Genomic DNA, 16,790 nt, shown 5'->3' on the forward strand with positions numbered 1-16,790 from the left:
AAAAGGAGAGAAGAGCGAATGTGATTTTATTACAGCTGCACAGCTGTACACAGGTATGTTCCAGTGTTGGTCCTCATTAGCCACAATACCTTATTAAAAGTTACTTGTGCTTTCAGTGTCCAGGGCTCTACTAATAATGGTTGGCATGGTGGGAGAGTCATTTACCATGTCTCAGTGAAGCAGAGCAGCACATCACAGATGGCTATGCCAGGATGACACTGGTACTTCCTAATCTAAAGATCCCAGAGTAGAGCAAGCTATGGCGAGGTGGTTTACTTTAGGGGTCAAGGATATGGTCTCTGGAGCCAGACTGCTTTGCTTGAGTTCATATAACAACCCTTTCACTAACTAGAGGTGTTATCTAAGGTGACTTAACCTTTCTATGCCTCAGTCCCTCATTTATAAAACGAGGAAAACAATGCAACCTACCTCACAGACCTAATGTGAGGATTAAATAAATTAATTTATGCAAAATACTAAGAATAGTGTCTGAAAGATAGTAAGCAGTATGTAAATCTCTGTTATTATCCACCAACCTGCTCATCTACAGCTCAAGGTCATTGCCGGCCACAGCCATGTACAAGTGACCTCTCTCCTCTCATTCCACACAAATGGTTTGCAGGTAAAGGTAAAGAACCCTCTTTGGGCTATGATTGGATAATTTGGAGGATGGACTTTTTCTTTTTCTGACTCAGAATTGAAGTCCATATAACAGAAGGTAAGATGATTCCTTTTCCTTGGACTTTGGGCCACATTTGTTGTGCATCTGTCCCCATGAGGATTCTTGGAACATTTGGGTCTCCTGAGACAACAGAACAAGTTCATAGAGGAGTTCAATTTTCTTGAAGTCAGAGATAATATTTCTCTGAGCTAGGTGACGATGGAAAGATAAATGTATTTTTTGTCTTGCTGATGGAGGGGAGAGTGGGGAAATGAGAGGAGAGTAGTGTTCATCAAAGTATACTGATTAGAACTGGCCATCTTTTGACTACAAAGGGAGGCTGGCTCTTTCTACTTTGTTTGCTAATTTGACTTTAAGATAGTGCCGTTATCCAGATCCCCTACGTTTTTCTGAAGATCTGTTCCTCTATTGCTTATCTACAGTCTTTCCTGAATTTCTGAAATACTTCTCTTTAGTCTTATAGGCAAAGGCCACCAAATACAGGGGTACCAAGTATATTTAATATGGCCCACAATTCTTAAGAATAAAGTTGCCTAAAATGATCATGTTGCCTTTTGGCCCATAAGTCCATCCTACTCTAAGAAACGAGGTAGGAAATATAGGAAGAAAGAGACTTCCTATTCAGATAGAGACTGAAGGGAATAGTAAGTGGTACCCTCTGTGCATGTGGAATGTGGATCTCAGAGAATGGATGGCAGACCTGTGCTCTAACAACCACCAACATATCCTAAAAACGAGGCTGGCCAAACAAGATGGATGTATATAGGCTGTGTGGACACTAAGTCTTCCACCTAGAAGCAAAGATGCCTAAAATGAATAATGGAAGTGAAAAAGGGTAAGTGGGAAAAGGGACTGACAGGCCAGAGTCAGGGCCCTTCCATAAGCCCTGCTAAAACCATTTCTATTTTCAGTCTAATCATACCTACCAAATTCAGCCATTCCATTTGTGCTCTTTGTCTGCCATACAGCAAAATGTATTAAAATAATACATATAAAAATCTGCAGTTTCCCAGTAAGCCACATTTAATATGAGAGACAAATTGGGGCTGGCTGATGTTGGTTAAAAAAAAAAGACAACAACAAAACATTTACGGAGGGTTCATTCCAATCACAGTTCCAAAGATTAAGAGCTAAAAGCTATGGGCTGACAACTCTCAGAAGCTACACTTACCTCTCGGGCAAATATTCTCTCTCGGACCCTTTGATATTCCTCCTCTCTCTCTTCTATTGACTTGCTCCTCCTTCCATCCTGCAATGGAACTCTGATCTAGATCGATGAGCAGAATTAAGCTAGTTAAGTTCTCCTCGTACTGCAAGCTCACTGCACACCAGCAAGGAAGAGAAACCGGGAGAGTTTATAGTTGCCATCAAAAAAATAGAAAAAAAAAAAAAAAAAAAAAAAAGAAATAAAATTTCCAGTGTCGGACAGGTTTCACTGGGTACATCTGACCATGCAGTTTGGGAGATCAGGTTTTCTGGATGATTGGAGCCTCTTCATTTCCCCATCCCCACCCAGAGTGACAAGAACAACAACTATTTATAAGGACTGGGTTACTTCCTTATAGTATTGAGATCCTAAGGATCAAGAGAAAAGCCCAGGGAATAAACAACATTGCTTTGGAGGGAAAGAAAGGGATAGGAGGAAACTAGAGAGGGAGAAGAAACAAGTATTTAGCAGAGCTGAATGTAGAGAAGAGTTTTACAGAACTAGCACCTGATATTATCCTTTCTTTACTCACTAATGCCATGGCCTGAAGACCCAAGTCACACTCAGCTCAGCGAAGAGGGCCCTGGGAATGAAATCGAAGTGAAGCTAACCTAAAAGCTTAAGCACTTTTTCTCATCTTAACTACAGCCACTGGAGGGAGGGAAAGAGATAGAAACTACAAAAATAGAAAAGAGAACATAGCAACACAAAGAGAAGAGAAAGAAAAGGAGAACAGAACAGAAAGAAGGATGGACAGGAAAAGGAAGAGACAAATAAGGTATGGTGGAAGGAGGAGAGAGAGAGAGAGAGTGACAGAAACGGAAAAGAAGGAACTGCAGGATAGAGAGCCTTAAATTCTCTGAAAAATACAGAGAGGTGAAGAGGGAGGGCTGGGCAAATCACCACCTCTGGCTAGCCTACCGCCCAGTTCTCCATCATTGTTTTTCCTCTCCTGGACTGTGAGTTGTGAGCACTGTCCCAGGTAGGGTGTACACAGTGTCTTTTTCCATACTGCTCTTGAAGGCAAGATGCTCTGAGAGAGACAGCCCATCAAATGAATGTCATCAGGTATGAAAGATTCTGACCTTCAATCCAGAGTCTCTGAAAGCTTCAGATAAAGCAACCAAGGAGGCTGCTACTCTAGGCTGATCTTCCTGATCGTCACCAGAGGTAGGCATAACTTCAGGAGTATAAACTTTTGACTAGATTTAATTCTCACTAGCCTTAAGAACCTAAATCCTACTAAACAGTCCATTTATAAATCCCACTCCAATAAGATGTAGGACCTCAGGGACCCCTAACACTGGTGAACCAGCGACAGAGTAGAAAGAGCATAATGTGCTTTGAGGTCCCGGCTAGAATCTCAGCTCTCCATTCTGTGTAAAGTTATTTCAGGCAAGTAACTTAACACTCTTAGCCTCAGCTTTCTTATATTTAAAGTGGAGCTAATAACCCCACCTACACTGGGTTGTAGAGATGATTCAAAGAGATAATGTACATAATGTGCTTAGAACAGAGTCTAGTTCAGGGAAAACACTCAACAGAAGTAACAATCATTGTATTTATTATTAATATCATAGACAGAAAATGCATAAAGGCTCCCCTACTATGGATCAAGCCTGAAGCTGAGAGATGGAAAGTTCATAATATGGACAGATTCCAATTTGCCCCAATGTGTCTCTAGGCCTGAATAATTCCTGATCCACAGAAAAAGGGTTCTGGGAAAATGGAGAGAAGGGCATCAGGATGGAAAGGCTCTTTCTTGTTTTTTAAATTTTGTCTTTTTTTATGTTTCATTCTTTTCAATCAGACCCAGTGTGTTTGTCCACAAAAGATAATGGCATTTTTCTCAAAAGGACTCCCTCAAATACTCAAGTAGCAAGCAGGAAAAGTCCTGGTCTCAAGACCATACAATATCCCAAGAAAACGAATTTTGACTCTAGAGGTAAGATATTATTACAGTTATCATTAATTAGCAAGACTAATATTGGCTCTACTCAACCACGTTCTTCAAACCTTAATCCTGGTTCTCCACCTAACCTCCTTTGGAGGTCAAGCAGAGCAGGCTGGATCTAAACCCTGTACGTGGCTGAGAAAACTAATCCCCAAACGAAAACTTACTATCTGAAGGGCAGGCTAGAAGTCAGGGCAACAGCCAGGCCCATGAGTGAAGGAATGGGACAGACTGTTCACTTCTTATTCCCACAGGAACGGATTAAAAAGGGGATACTGCCTGAGACTCCCAGCATCAAATGTCAAATTAACTCACTCACCTTGGTGGAAGGAGTTGGGAAAAGAATAAGGAGTTTGCAGAAAGGGATCAGAAACATCTTTATAGGTGGGTATATTACATCACAACTTTGCCAGTCCAAGGCTAGCCCTGAGCTAGGATAAGACAGAAGTGGGATAAAGTAGCTTTTGGTGGTTCCCAAAGAAATTCCTAACTATTCAAGAAAAAAAGAATGAAGCCATCAGCTGAATCAAGGCTGAAGCAGGGAGGGACCTTGATTTGTCCCAAAACGACGTAGAGTTAGAAGTCAGTGGCAGAACCAGGGAGTTCTAGGCCAAATGAGAAAACCCAGCAAAACTCAGCACCATGTCTCTCTGGGGCTAAGAGGGCGGCATTCAGCTCAACAAGTGTAGTCAGTCCTCAACATTAAGCCAAAGCCAACTCAGCATAACTCAGTACATTTTTCCACACTAATATGTTTTAGAGTTTTATCCCACAAAAATTCTCCTCCCCTCCCAGTTTCTCTTACTGCAATCTCTCCATACAGGCCCAACCCCTTTCCATTCTTCACCTGGTTATCATCTCGGTCCATACTGGCGTCATCTCTCTTGAGAATGAATCTCTGTTGAAATTCTGTATTCTTCTCATCCTTTATGTGTTCTGAGAATCTCTGTTCGGGGCTGGGATTGGGGGAGAATGTAGAAGGAAGTAAGGATGCTTTTGTTAGGAAGCAGGCCTCATAATAAAGCATTCTTATATCCCTTCAGGAAATTACTGGAGTCAGGCATCCAAACGTCACAAAGAAATCTTCAAGGTCTATTCTTTATACATATAAATAAGTTGTCTTCTCCTAAAGCTATACCTGTATCATCAGTAAAGGTGAAGAGAGGCCAGGCGCCAGTCTTCACAAAACATCACTGCCTCCGGAATCTATCTCCAAGTCCTCACAAAGCATAGGAATTGATCACGTAACTTCCATACTATCTCCTCCCCAGAAAGGAATATATTGGTCCTACACCTTCCTCTTCTCCCCATAGACTATTCCAGGGAAGTTTCCCAATTTGTGGTTTCTTCCCTTACATTCTTGTGTTACTGGTTTTGTTGATGATGACAGCTTTTCCAGTTTGATCAACATTGTGGTCCATCCCAAAATAGGCAGCCACCCGGTGTAATAGCATCCGGTGATATGAGGTCATCTGAGGGAACTTCTTGAACTGGTTACTGAAGGGAAACCAGGGGAAAAAGTGAAATAAGGATAAACAATAGCAGTAATAGCCAACTGTAACTTTTCTTGTGTCTAAAGTGGAGAATTTCTTAGGAGAAACAGACATGTTATAAGGAAGATAGATCCTTACTCAAATGAGAACCAAAAAGGTTCTCTCAGCTTCTTTTTCTATAGCATTTTGTATATTCCTTTGATCTACTACCCTCATTTAAGATTAGTCCTTAAGCTCCAGGTCTCCCCCACCTGGATGATACTCTACAAGGAAAAAAGGGAGAAATTTAAGAATAACTAAATATGGGACAAGGGTAGCTGCTGAAAAGATATTAATTCTTTTCAACTAAAGTCTGTGCAATAACTTAAAACTCACTTGGTCACATGTACTTTTTAATACATTCTTATTATTTCTCCTCAACTCCTTTTGGTTCCCAGTGAGTAATTACTTCAAAATTCAAACTTTAAGGGAAAGATTTAAGAGGAATATCCTAAAATTGTACCTGAATTTCTTTTCAGTGCCCCCTCCCACCTCTAAATGTATATTTCATTCAAGTAACTTACTTGTTGTCATTAATAAATTCCAGAATCTCCTGTTCTAATTTTAGCAGCATCATTCTGTCCCTGTTTAAAAAAGATTAAAACAAAACAAAACAAAAAGCAGCCCTCCCATAGACATTAAAAGCATTGAAACCTGCACCCTATAGAAGCTGGAGGGAGGGACAGATCCAAACCCCAACAGTGGACAAAAACACAGAGGCTGCTGAGCCTCACTGGCCTGTCTTACACTACTTTAAAAAGAGAAAAACAATCAAGTATACATTATGCAGATCCTCCTAATCAATACTTTGTTTTCCTAATCAGAAACCTCTCTGTTGGCAGCCATATTCATTTAAACACATACTTTATATTTAAAATAAATCTAGTCAGTAGTCTACATTCCATCTTGTTATTTATACAATTTTAAAACAATTATGATTTAGCATATGTATGTATCAATTATTTTTCCTTCTTGCTTTTAAATAGTTCTCCCAAGACTTCACATTTTTTTGTTTTTGCATTCTCCTTCCACAGATTTTTCTCAGCTCTTCTGAAAGAAGACACCTCAACACAAGGGTATTCTGGATCCCTCACAGAATATAAAACTATACTAGAGGGAAAGGTGGTGGAGGGTCAATAGCATAGATCTGACTAATGGAAAAATCCTGAAAAGCTACTTGTCCTTTTCAGTATCCTGGCTGGACCCTACTGTCCCCCTTCCATCAAATAATGTTTTTACCTTGGGTTCTTTTTCAGTGTATTTACAAGAAATTCATGTAGGTCTATTCCAGTGGAGTCTGTATATTCTTGGCTGGAATCTAGAACCATCACAACAAAAGAAATTTAAAATAAATGAAACTGCCTTACGTGAAATCTAATCCCAAGCAGAAGCCCACAACCCAATCAGGAGGGATCACAGCAAAGTAAAATCAAACTTTAGGGGTTTTAGCTTAAAAACCAGAATGACGCTTGATTTGCCAGGTCCCTTCCTCCTGCCAGATTCCCCATGACAATGATGGAAGGTAGAATCTGGGTCATAGTGCTGCATCAGTATTACACTGAGACGCTACCTTACCATAATTAAGTATTTGCTGAATGTCCTGACCAAAACAAAGCAGATTTTATTCAAGTTAAGGAAAATAAATTCCAGGTAAGAGCAATCAGAGCTGAATTTTCCAGAATCTCAGCAAACAGGTTCAAATATTGATTATTTACAATTTATTTATAAAATCTTAATCCCAAGGTTGCCTTTTTCCTGTCAACTATAATTTTTATGGACCAGGTCTTTTGCTACCAGCTCAAGAGTTTAAAACCGAAGAGAGCTTAATAATTAGTGCAAATCTGATTTTTAAAAAAATCACTCCAAGCATCCCAAAACCAAAATATAAATGATATATGGAGGATCTGCTACTAGTGGTGATTCATGTCACTACTTATTCCAGAGGAGAAATAAAATCGGAATTAACTACAATGTCCTCTTATAGGTAGTGCCAGTGTTAACGGAGTAGCTTTCTGCAGCAAGTGAGCCCCTAAGGAAGGGTTAACTAAAGCAGCAAGGAAAGTAACCTAATTAGGCACCCCCTCCCCACCAAGCAACCATGAAGTCAACAGAACACTAGGAACTGCTGAGCCAGTAAGGTTAGTGGGTGTCAGGCTCCAAGATGGAAGGAAAGGGCACCGCAGAGCCAGACCCTAGGACACGAGGGGTGGCGAGAGTTCTCACCCCTAGAAAGCATCTTCCTTGGGACCTTTTCTTTGTTTTTGTCCTTGTCTTCCTTTTCAGAGACATCCTTCGTGGATTTTTCTTCCTCCTTGTCAGAGGGGCAGCTGATGTGCAACTGAATTATATCCTTGATTAAGGGGAAAGAGGAATACAATCAAAAGGGAAAAAGGATTTTAATTCTCCCACAGGACTTGACTCTCCCTTGAAATCTCAAAGAAGGGAAATCTTGGGTGGCAGCATTCTCTTACAGAAGAGAGTATTTTGTTAATTCAATTGTTTAAGCTTGCGTTCTTCCAAAAGGGTAGAAGGCCAAGCCTTTTCTGCCAACAATCACAACCACCAAATGGAGAGCTCAAGTTACACTGGCTGTTCTTGGCACAGGAACTAGATGGAAATGGGTCTAACTGCCAGAGGGAAAGTGTGGGTGGGAAAACAAGATGCAGCCCTGGGATCTTCTTGTCTGCCTCATCCCGGGTGGTCCAGGTGTGAAGACCTGTACTTCATGCTTGCAGCCATGCCCTGCTTTACAGCAACCACTTGCTTTGAAGTTCCTTCTACCCTGATTTCCAAGCCTACTGTTGATGCTGTGGTTGTTACGCTACAGTTTACCAAACAACTGCCAATCTCAAAAATTACACTACTCTGGGACGCCTGGGTGGCTCAGTTGGTTGAGCAGCTGCCTTCGGCTCAGGTCATGACCCCAGCGTCCTGGGATCGAGTCCCACATTGGGCTCTTTGCTCGGCAGGGAGCCTGCTTCTCCCTCTGCCTCTGCCTGCCTCTCTGTCTGCCTGTGCTCGCTCGCTCTCTCTCCCTCTATCCCTGACAAATAAATAAATAAAATCTTAAAAAAAAAAAAAGTTACACTACTCTGATAAAGGACCTACCTGGGTTTCTAGTGGTCCATCAGCAAATGGGGCAGAGGACTCCTCACACACTGCTAGGCTGCGCACCAACTTCAGCTTGGAATTAGACTGAAAAAAGCCCAAATATATATATGGACATTCAGAAAGCTGCTTTTCGCTGAATGAAGGGTATCCTCTTTGCCTCTGTCAGTTGCTGCTTCCATTAAGTAGGGTTTTTGTGTTGTTCTTTTTTTTTTTGCCCAAAGTGGACTTACTCACCAGTTCCTGATTTACTTCAAAGATAATTTCCCTACTTCCATTAATAAACTTATAAAAACAAAATGGCTACTTTGAACAGATGATATGAAAAGCACTTCACTTAGCTCTCACCCCTTTCTCTAGCTTATGCTCCAATTTCAGACTCAGAAGTTTACTGAAAATACACAGTTGAAGAGCTTAGTAGACACTGAATTTAAGAGCCAGAAGTCCCTGCTTCAACTCCTGCTTTTGTACTTATGAGCTATGAGAGACCCTGAGCAAATTACTTGGCCTCTCTAGGTCTCTGTTTTTCCTCAATAAAACAGGGATAAAAACACTTAATGATGACTTGTGAGAATTAGGTGACATAAAGTACATAAACAAATATATCATAAATAGTGCCTAGAGCACAGCAGACGATAAATGCTAAATGACTCTAAACCCGAGGTGGCAAGAGTATGGAAAGAAGCGTCTAAAAAAAGAGTAAAGAGAAAGAAAACTTCCCAACATTGGGGATTTAATGTGATTAAGAAGCTAATGGTAAAAGTAAACCAAGCTAATTAAGAAGCTTGGTTTACTTTTGCTGGCTGGAGAATACCAAAAAAATCTGAAATTCACTTTATAAATCATTGCTCTCCTAGGGATCCCCAAAGCCAAAAATGATAGAAACCTACCTATAAACATTTACTAAGAGTTCTTATAACAAAATCTAGATTTTCCATGAATACAACAGCACAAAACATGGAATGTGTTCCTGGTTGTGCAGTACAGTGAAGAGAACTTGCAAGTCTGAAGAACTGACTTCCTGTGGAGCCCTGCCACTTACTAGTGAATATTCTGTCAAGTTCACTCCATCTCTATAAACCCAACTTTCCTCATCTATAAAATGGACATAATAACTGTCTTATTTATCTCAAAAAGTATAGGTGGAAGTGAAGTAAAGGTGAACACCCTCTGATGTGAACTTTAACATCAAGCCCATCACTGAAAATTAGGTCATGTCAGGCAAGACACAGAGTTCATTTATCTGATGTTGTGTTCTCCTTCAAACCCAGGCTACCTACTGGCTGAGCCACTCCCAAATTCTGCCATTGTCTTTTGGGGGGGAATAGGTAGATACACTTAATAATTACTCTGGTGATAACTATTCTCACTGCAAGAAAGGTTTAATATTTTACTGTTCCCCCAACTAAAATTTAAAAAACCATCACATACTGACACATATAGTCCTCTCTGATAACACTGCTTAAAATAATTCGTGAAAGGGGCGCCTGGGTGGCTCAGTGGGTTAAAGCCTCTGCTTTTGGCTCAGGTCATGATCCCAGGGTCCTGGGATCGAGCCCCGTGTCGGGCTCTCTGCTCAGCAGGGAGCCTGTTTCCTCCTCTCTCCTCTCTCTCTGCCTGCCTCTCTGCCTACTTGTGATCTCTGTCTGTTGAATAAATAAATAAAATCTTAAAAAAAAATCCGTGATGTGCTAATTTTATCATAAAATGATTAAAAACAAAATCCTCCTCCTCCTTCCTGCCCCAACTTAAAAAGTAACCCCACCACCACCAAAAAAGGTTTTATTTTTAGGATGTCCAAAAGTGTTGAGTCATTTCTACTAATGGGGCAGGATTTATAAAGGATAAATTCCTAAAGGATAAATGGGGAAAAAATGTTGGCGGAAAAGATAACACTCACATAGTACTCCTAGAGAAACCAAAAGTGCACAGAGAAACTAGCTTTACAGCAGAACCAGTACCAATTTGCTCAGGCTTTGTGAGAGGCTCTGGCTGGATATCAGAAACAGACTGTGACAGAATTAGAGATAACAGAAAAATACAGCCAAACTTTCTAACATGAAATGTGTGTGTGTACGTATATTGACAATTAGAGTATAAAGTGCAGGCAGAAAAACTTTGCTTGCATATAATCTAAATAAATTAGACACTAGTGATAAGTGCATCTGTGAAACATATTACTAATAACAGTAGAAAAGAAACTACAGTAGTCCCCACTTATCCCCTGGGATACTTCCCCAGACCCCCAGTGGGGTCCTGAAACTATGGATAGTACCGAATGCTACATACACTATGTTTTTTCCTAGACATACATACCTAAGATAAAGTTTAATTTATAAATTAGGCACAGTAAGAGATTAACAACAGTAACGACAACAATAAAACAGAACAATTAAAATACTGTAAGAAACTTGTATCAATGTGGTCCTTCTCTCTCTTTTTCAAAGTATCTTACTACACTGTACTCACTCTTCTTCTTGGGATGATGTGAGATGATAAAATGCCTGCGGATGAGGTGAAGCGAGGTGAATGATGTGGGCACTGTGACAGAGCATTAGGCTACTACTGACCTGACAATATGTCAAAAGCAGGATCATCTACTCCTGGACTGTAGTTGACCAGGAGTAAGTGAAACCATGGAAAGCGAAACCTCAGATAAGGGTGGGGGGACTACAGTATACGGAAAGGGCTCTCACCTTGGCTCTTTTCCTGGCATGACCATGGTTGGATGTCCGCCTCTGTTAGAAGGGGATTAGAAAATATTAAAGGTATAGAAAATCAACATTTAGGTTAAAAACAATACAAGTTTACAAAGAGAAAGCACTAACTGTAAAACCATTACAATAGCTAAACAATAATGAGACCCACTTGGAGTGGTTGTCTCCTCTTTGCTACAACTCTAGTAATTGTGACACATAAAGGACCACAGGCCACTTACCATGAAGAAAATGAACAGGAAGACACTGACTGGTTGGCCTACTTCACAGGTTAATAAAAATTACTTTTGGATAAACCACGAATCATCTCCTGATTAGACAGCTTCTGGAAATGTCACTACCATAGCATGACAGAGTGTTTTTACCCAAGCATGATCACAGGAGCCTATTTAACCCAAAACGGACATGCAATATGGCCCTTAATCATCACTTATAATAACATCTTTACAGGATAACATGTACAGAGTTCTAACTTGAGAGACCCAAAGCACCTATCCCAATGGCTGTTGAAATGGAATGAAGACTCTTCTTGCCAACTGCCTCCTTTCCTGAAGATAAGAATTCTCCTAGTTCTAAGCTCCTGGTAGTAGCTCTTATAGCCTGTCTGGGACAGGATAAAAATAAGTGAGCATGGAAGATATGGACAAGACTTTCAGAGCAAATGGAGGGTAAAAAAAAGTGGGTAAGGAGCAGAATAGAAGCTGAAGAAGATGAAAAAATGAAGGCCTATGGCAGGATGAGGTAAGAAAAGACTAATTCACTGGTAGGGTTTCTGAACAGCTAATAAGTCAAAATGAGGGCTTTGAGGAAGAGGTGGAGGTAGGGTTTTGTATGGGAGGAAGCACCTGGGGATTCTCAGATGTCTGGAATGGAACTCACTGCCCATTGGGGTGTGGGGAGAACTGAGGTTGGTGAGTGGGGAAGGGAAAACAAGACAGAGGCAGAATACCAGCATGGTCCTGGGTAGATGAGGATTTCTCTTTCCTTTGTCCTCTTCACTAGTTACCAAACACTGCCACAATGCAAAATGGAGAAACAGGAAGGTGGATGGAAAGAGTAAGAAATGACGATGGATCTGGTCAATGTAAGGAGATGTTACAGTACGGAAAAGCCATAGTGTGGGAATATGAAATAGTATTTCACTGTTTTTTTCAAAAAGGCAGTAACACACACAGAACACAAACATTCAGGAGGTGTAACGAGGGTATACACAACAGTAAGTCTCCTTTCATATCTGTCCCCCAGCTACCTGGTTCTCTCCTAGAGGATCAAGTAGTACTGTCTTTCTTATAATCTTTCTATAGGTCTTTTATAAGCTCACTGTACATATGTACACATAGGTTTTTTTCTTCTTTTTTTAAAAAAACCAAACAGATGGGGGTGCCTGGGTGGCTCAGTCTGTTAAGCATCTGCCTTGGGCTCAGGTCATGATCTGTGTCCTGGGATTGAGCCCCAAGTCCGGCTCCCTGCTCAGTGGTAAGTCTGCTCCTTCCCCCTGCTCATGCACTTTCTCTCTCAAATAAAGGAAGAAAGATATCTTTAAAAAACAACAACAACAACAACAACAACAACAGGGGCACCTGGGTGGCTCAGTGGGTTAAGTCTCTGCCTTTGGCTCAGGTCATGGTCCCAGGGTCCTGGGATTGAACCCCGCATCGGGCTTTCTGCTCAGTGGGGAGCCTGCTTCTTTCTCTCTCTCTGCCTGCCTCTCTGCCTACTTGTGATCTATCAAATAAATAAATAAAAACTTAAAAAAAAAACCCACAAAAACCCCCAAAACAAAAACAAACAGATGTATATTTTACACACCTTGCCTTTAAACTTTTTTTCCACAGATATTATTCTACAGAAGATCTACCATTTTTCTCAATGTCTAATATGGTATTCTACTTGGGGCTGTACTATAAATTATCTTATCAGTCCCTTAAACAGCAACATTTAGGATGTTTCTGATCTTTTGTTAGTATAAACAATGGTTCAATGACCAAATCAAGTGTATCTGCAAATACTGTTTATCTGCAGTCCATTTTAAAATTTTTAAAATTTAATTCTTAATAAAATTATTGCCAAAGTGACCTTCAAAGAGGTTATACCAATTTATAGCCCTTCAAGCAATTTATGAATCTGCTTATTTACCAGAATGGATAGTTTTCGTGTAATAGCCAAAGACATATTGAAAATCTAATATCTACCAGGCACCATGCTAATTACTGGAGGATACAGAGATAAAAACCACAAACCTTATCCAAAAGGGACTCATAATCCTGTTGGAGAAGACAGACAAATAGACAATTACAATACAGTAGGTTAAATGCATTACAGAAGTAGTCACATAGTGCTATAGGAGCACACAGCACAAGCGTCTAACCCAGACCTAGCAACTCACAGATTCATACATTCACAGACATTGAGTACCTGCAAAGAACTGTGTCAAGCTTTTGAGAAACAACAGTGAGCCCAAACTGACCTAATCCTGGGCCTCACTGAGCTTATAGTTCCGTAGAGATGGAGACAGACATTACTCTAAGAATTATACAGGGTAGACCTGCAATGGGTGAGTAAGGCTGTCAAGGAAGGCATACTAGAGAAAGACACATCTGAATTGAGTTTTGAGTTTCAGGCAGATGTTGGCAAGGGAGGTTCAGGGGTTGGGGGAAGCCAAGGAAAGAATACCAAGGAAGGCACTCTAGGCAGAGAAAGCATGTACAAAAGCATGCTTTCTCCACACTTTCCAGCTCTTGTAACAAGGCCCAAGGAATCAGACAATGCTGAAGCGCAGGATGCCAGAGGCGGGTGGCTGTCAGGCAAGGGATTAGGTCACAATATGTCATGCTGATAAATCTGGGTCTTAGCCTAGGACAATGAAACATACAGAAAGTTTGAAGAGATTGAACATAATCAGATCTTTATTTCATGGTGATCTTTCTAAATCAGTACAGTAGAGGAATCCAAAAGGATCGCAAGTTTAAAGGCAGAAAGCCCAGTTAGGAGGTCATTCCCAGTTGTTATGGGTTAGTTGAAGGACCCCCCCTAAGTTCGGTAGGTCAGGGTTAATTTGCCCATTCTAAACTGAATCTCAGAACCTGCCTTTTATAGCACTGTTTCCATGTGAAAGATGTTCTGAGTTCCAACTGCTGATTCTAAGAATATGTCTCACATAGTATAAGCAAGGAAACTCCCCTTTTTGCAAATTTTCCAGCTCCAATTTATAACAGGCACTCCCTTGATAGCATCAGTAAGAACCCTGGGGAGACTTCTGGGGTATGAGTTGAGGTGGGGGAAGGTAAGATAAAGAGCAGAATTTTTAGTGTTGTTGAAGGGGCACATGATCTGCTGGGAAATGGTAGAGGGGAGAGGGCTTCTGAAGTGGGGGACAAAACTGAAGACTTGGTAGAATGAGTAGGAGCTCCAGTAGATGGCAGCAGCAGATCCCCCTGTTCTAGCAGCTACAAAAAGTCCGTCGTCCCCTTCCAACTTCCCATATGACCTATTTGTATATCCAGATGAAGACACTCCTGAATTGAGTGTCCATAAGGTATATAACACTTACACATATCCTTTTCTGCTTATCTTCAAGGGGTACACACAACAGGAGTTCAGAACACCACTTCAAATAGTCTCCTGAGTATAACTTGGACCCAAAAGTTCATCTAATTATCATCTTCCATATAACATGACAGCATATAATTAAACATTCATCACTTATCTGTCTTGAGGATTTAAAATTCATTATTGGTATCAGTGGAGGCTGGAAGTATAGCTGGAACAGTGGCAGATTGTCTCTACAAACTCTGGAAGGATGGGTGGGGAATGACAACTTACACGCAAAGGATAATGGAAAGAAAAGCAACTAGTACAGAGATATGGCAAACTGCGAGAGGAAAGACAGCAGAAAAGCAGGCAGCCAGAGAACAAAATATTTCAGGGAGCTGTCTGATTTTAATTTGTCCCTTTGTTGTTGTTGTTTTAGTCTTTCAAGAAAAAAAGGCCTAAATGAATTGGGTTGTCAAGAGAAATGATGCTTCAACTTTCGAAACCTTCCAAAATGCTGCCACCACTGCTTTTTAAACTAACTTACTACCATTAGTCTATCTCCTAAGCATGTAAGAACGACCAGTCCAACCCCTGGGCATGAAAGAAAGGATTTACATAACTTGGGTCTGGTTAACGGAGGAGACTAGCACTGACCACAGAGAAGAGAAGGACCAGAACAGGTAAACCAGAGGAGGCTCAGAGTATGAACTGCTTGGGTACCAAACAGGAGCCCTGGAGGAAGCTTGGCTGGCTACCTACTGCCATCACATCTGCACTGCACTATGAATTTGGATGGAAAGCAACATGGCAACCAAAGAGTGAAATTCTTCTCACTCATCAAGTAGCAAGTTCACAGGTTATTTCTGACCCGAAAAATCCTGACTGCTTTAATACAACCAGGATATGAATTTAATACTGTGTCTAAAGCCAGGCAGCTGTAGTTTTAAGAATTTATTATATGAACCATATTATGACTTGTTAAATATGTGTTTGTATACAGTTCATTTTTTGATAGTTAAAAAATATCAAATGTAGCAAGAACCCAGTGTAATGCAGGTCCAAATGGATTAGGAAATTACTATTGTCTTCTCTAGACTTCACTGGGGATTCTATGACAAAAAGGGAAGGAGACAGTTCTTGAAAGCTGAAAATTGGGTTTTTAGGGAGAATCAAGTGACTAGTTTCTTACAGATTCCCAATGCCAATTACAATGACATTTCTATTAAGGCATAATAAGTGTGCCTATGATGCACTTCTAATCCTTACCTGTGTCTCTGGACGCAAACCAGTATCTTCACTCTCTTTCTCAGTTTCTTCTTTACTTGGAGTCTTAGATATAAACTTGTTTTTGCTTACAGATTCTTCCACCAGTTTTTTTTCTGATTCTTTCATTATTTCCAGGGTCTCTTGAATAGTGTTACTGTTAGACATCTTCTTCAATATAATACAGTGGGCTCTATGGACTCCTAAAGAAATGTCAAATGCATTAAACAGGAGGTATTTATCCATACTTCACATACACACAAGACTTGCACTTCACATACTAGTCTGCAGCAGCCACCCTGTAACCCACAAAGGGTCCTTGGATAAATGGTGATCCAGGATTGATTGACTGACTGCTTTCTTTCTTTCTATTTTTTAAAAAGATTTTATTTATTTGCTAGAGAGAGAGCAGGAACACAAGCAGGGGGAGTAGAAGAGGGAGAAGCAGCCTTCTTGCTGAGCAGGGAGCCCAATGTGGGGCTCGATCCCAGAGCCCTGGGATCATGACCTGAGCCAAAGGCAGACATTTACCGGCTGAGCCACCCAGGCGCCCCACTTTCTTTCTTTTTTTTAATGCTTTATTGAGGTAGTAGCGCCTGGTTGGCTCTGTCAGTGGAGTGCGTGACTCGATCTTGGGGTTGTGAGTTTAACCCCCATGATGGGTGTAGAGATTACTTAAAAATAGAATCTTTTAAAAAAATAATAAAAGCTTTACTGAGATAAAACTGACATACAATAAACTGCATATATTTAAAATGTACAAGATAATGAATTAAGAACATGCACTTGCCTG

General features: G+C 40.6%; 1 protein-coding gene across 31 annotated transcripts in view; it reads right to left on the reverse strand.

The window, feature by feature from the left end:
• The window catches only part of R3HDM2 (R3H domain containing 2), a 163,185-nt gene that overhangs the window by 29,581 nt on the left and 116,814 nt on the right, over nt 1-16,790 (reverse strand). For 16 of the 31 annotated variants that reach the window (XR_004287002.1, XR_004286995.1, XR_004287005.1 and 13 more), the window contains 10 exons: nt 16,001-16,200; nt 13,441-13,464; nt 11,180-11,221; nt 8,484-8,570; nt 7,599-7,725; nt 6,615-6,693; nt 5,900-5,959; nt 5,200-5,340; nt 4,691-4,799; nt 1,854-1,949 (listed from right to left, as the gene is read on the reverse strand). Coding sequence is in view for 15 of the 31 variants with exons in the window: in XM_032348726.1 (XP_032204617.1) it covers nt 1,854-1,949; nt 4,691-4,799; nt 5,200-5,340; nt 5,900-5,959; nt 6,615-6,693; nt 7,599-7,725; nt 8,484-8,570; nt 11,180-11,221; nt 13,441-13,464; nt 16,001-16,165 (930 nt within the window). In the remaining 16 variants the exon portion in view is untranslated. Of the gene's footprint in view, nt 1-1,853; nt 1,950-4,690; nt 4,800-5,199; nt 5,341-5,899; nt 5,960-6,614; nt 6,694-7,598; nt 7,726-8,483; nt 8,571-11,179; nt 11,222-13,440; nt 13,465-16,000; nt 16,205-16,790 lie in introns of all 31 variants that reach the window. The other 15 variants (XR_004287004.1, XM_032348727.1, XM_032348729.1 and 12 more) reach the window with 5 other exon arrangements.

Source organism: Mustela erminea, chromosome 6 (assembly GCF_009829155.1).
Source record: "Mustela erminea isolate mMusErm1 chromosome 6, mMusErm1.Pri, whole genome shotgun sequence".
NCBI classification, from domain to species: domain Eukaryota; kingdom Metazoa; phylum Chordata; class Mammalia; order Carnivora; family Mustelidae; genus Mustela; species Mustela erminea.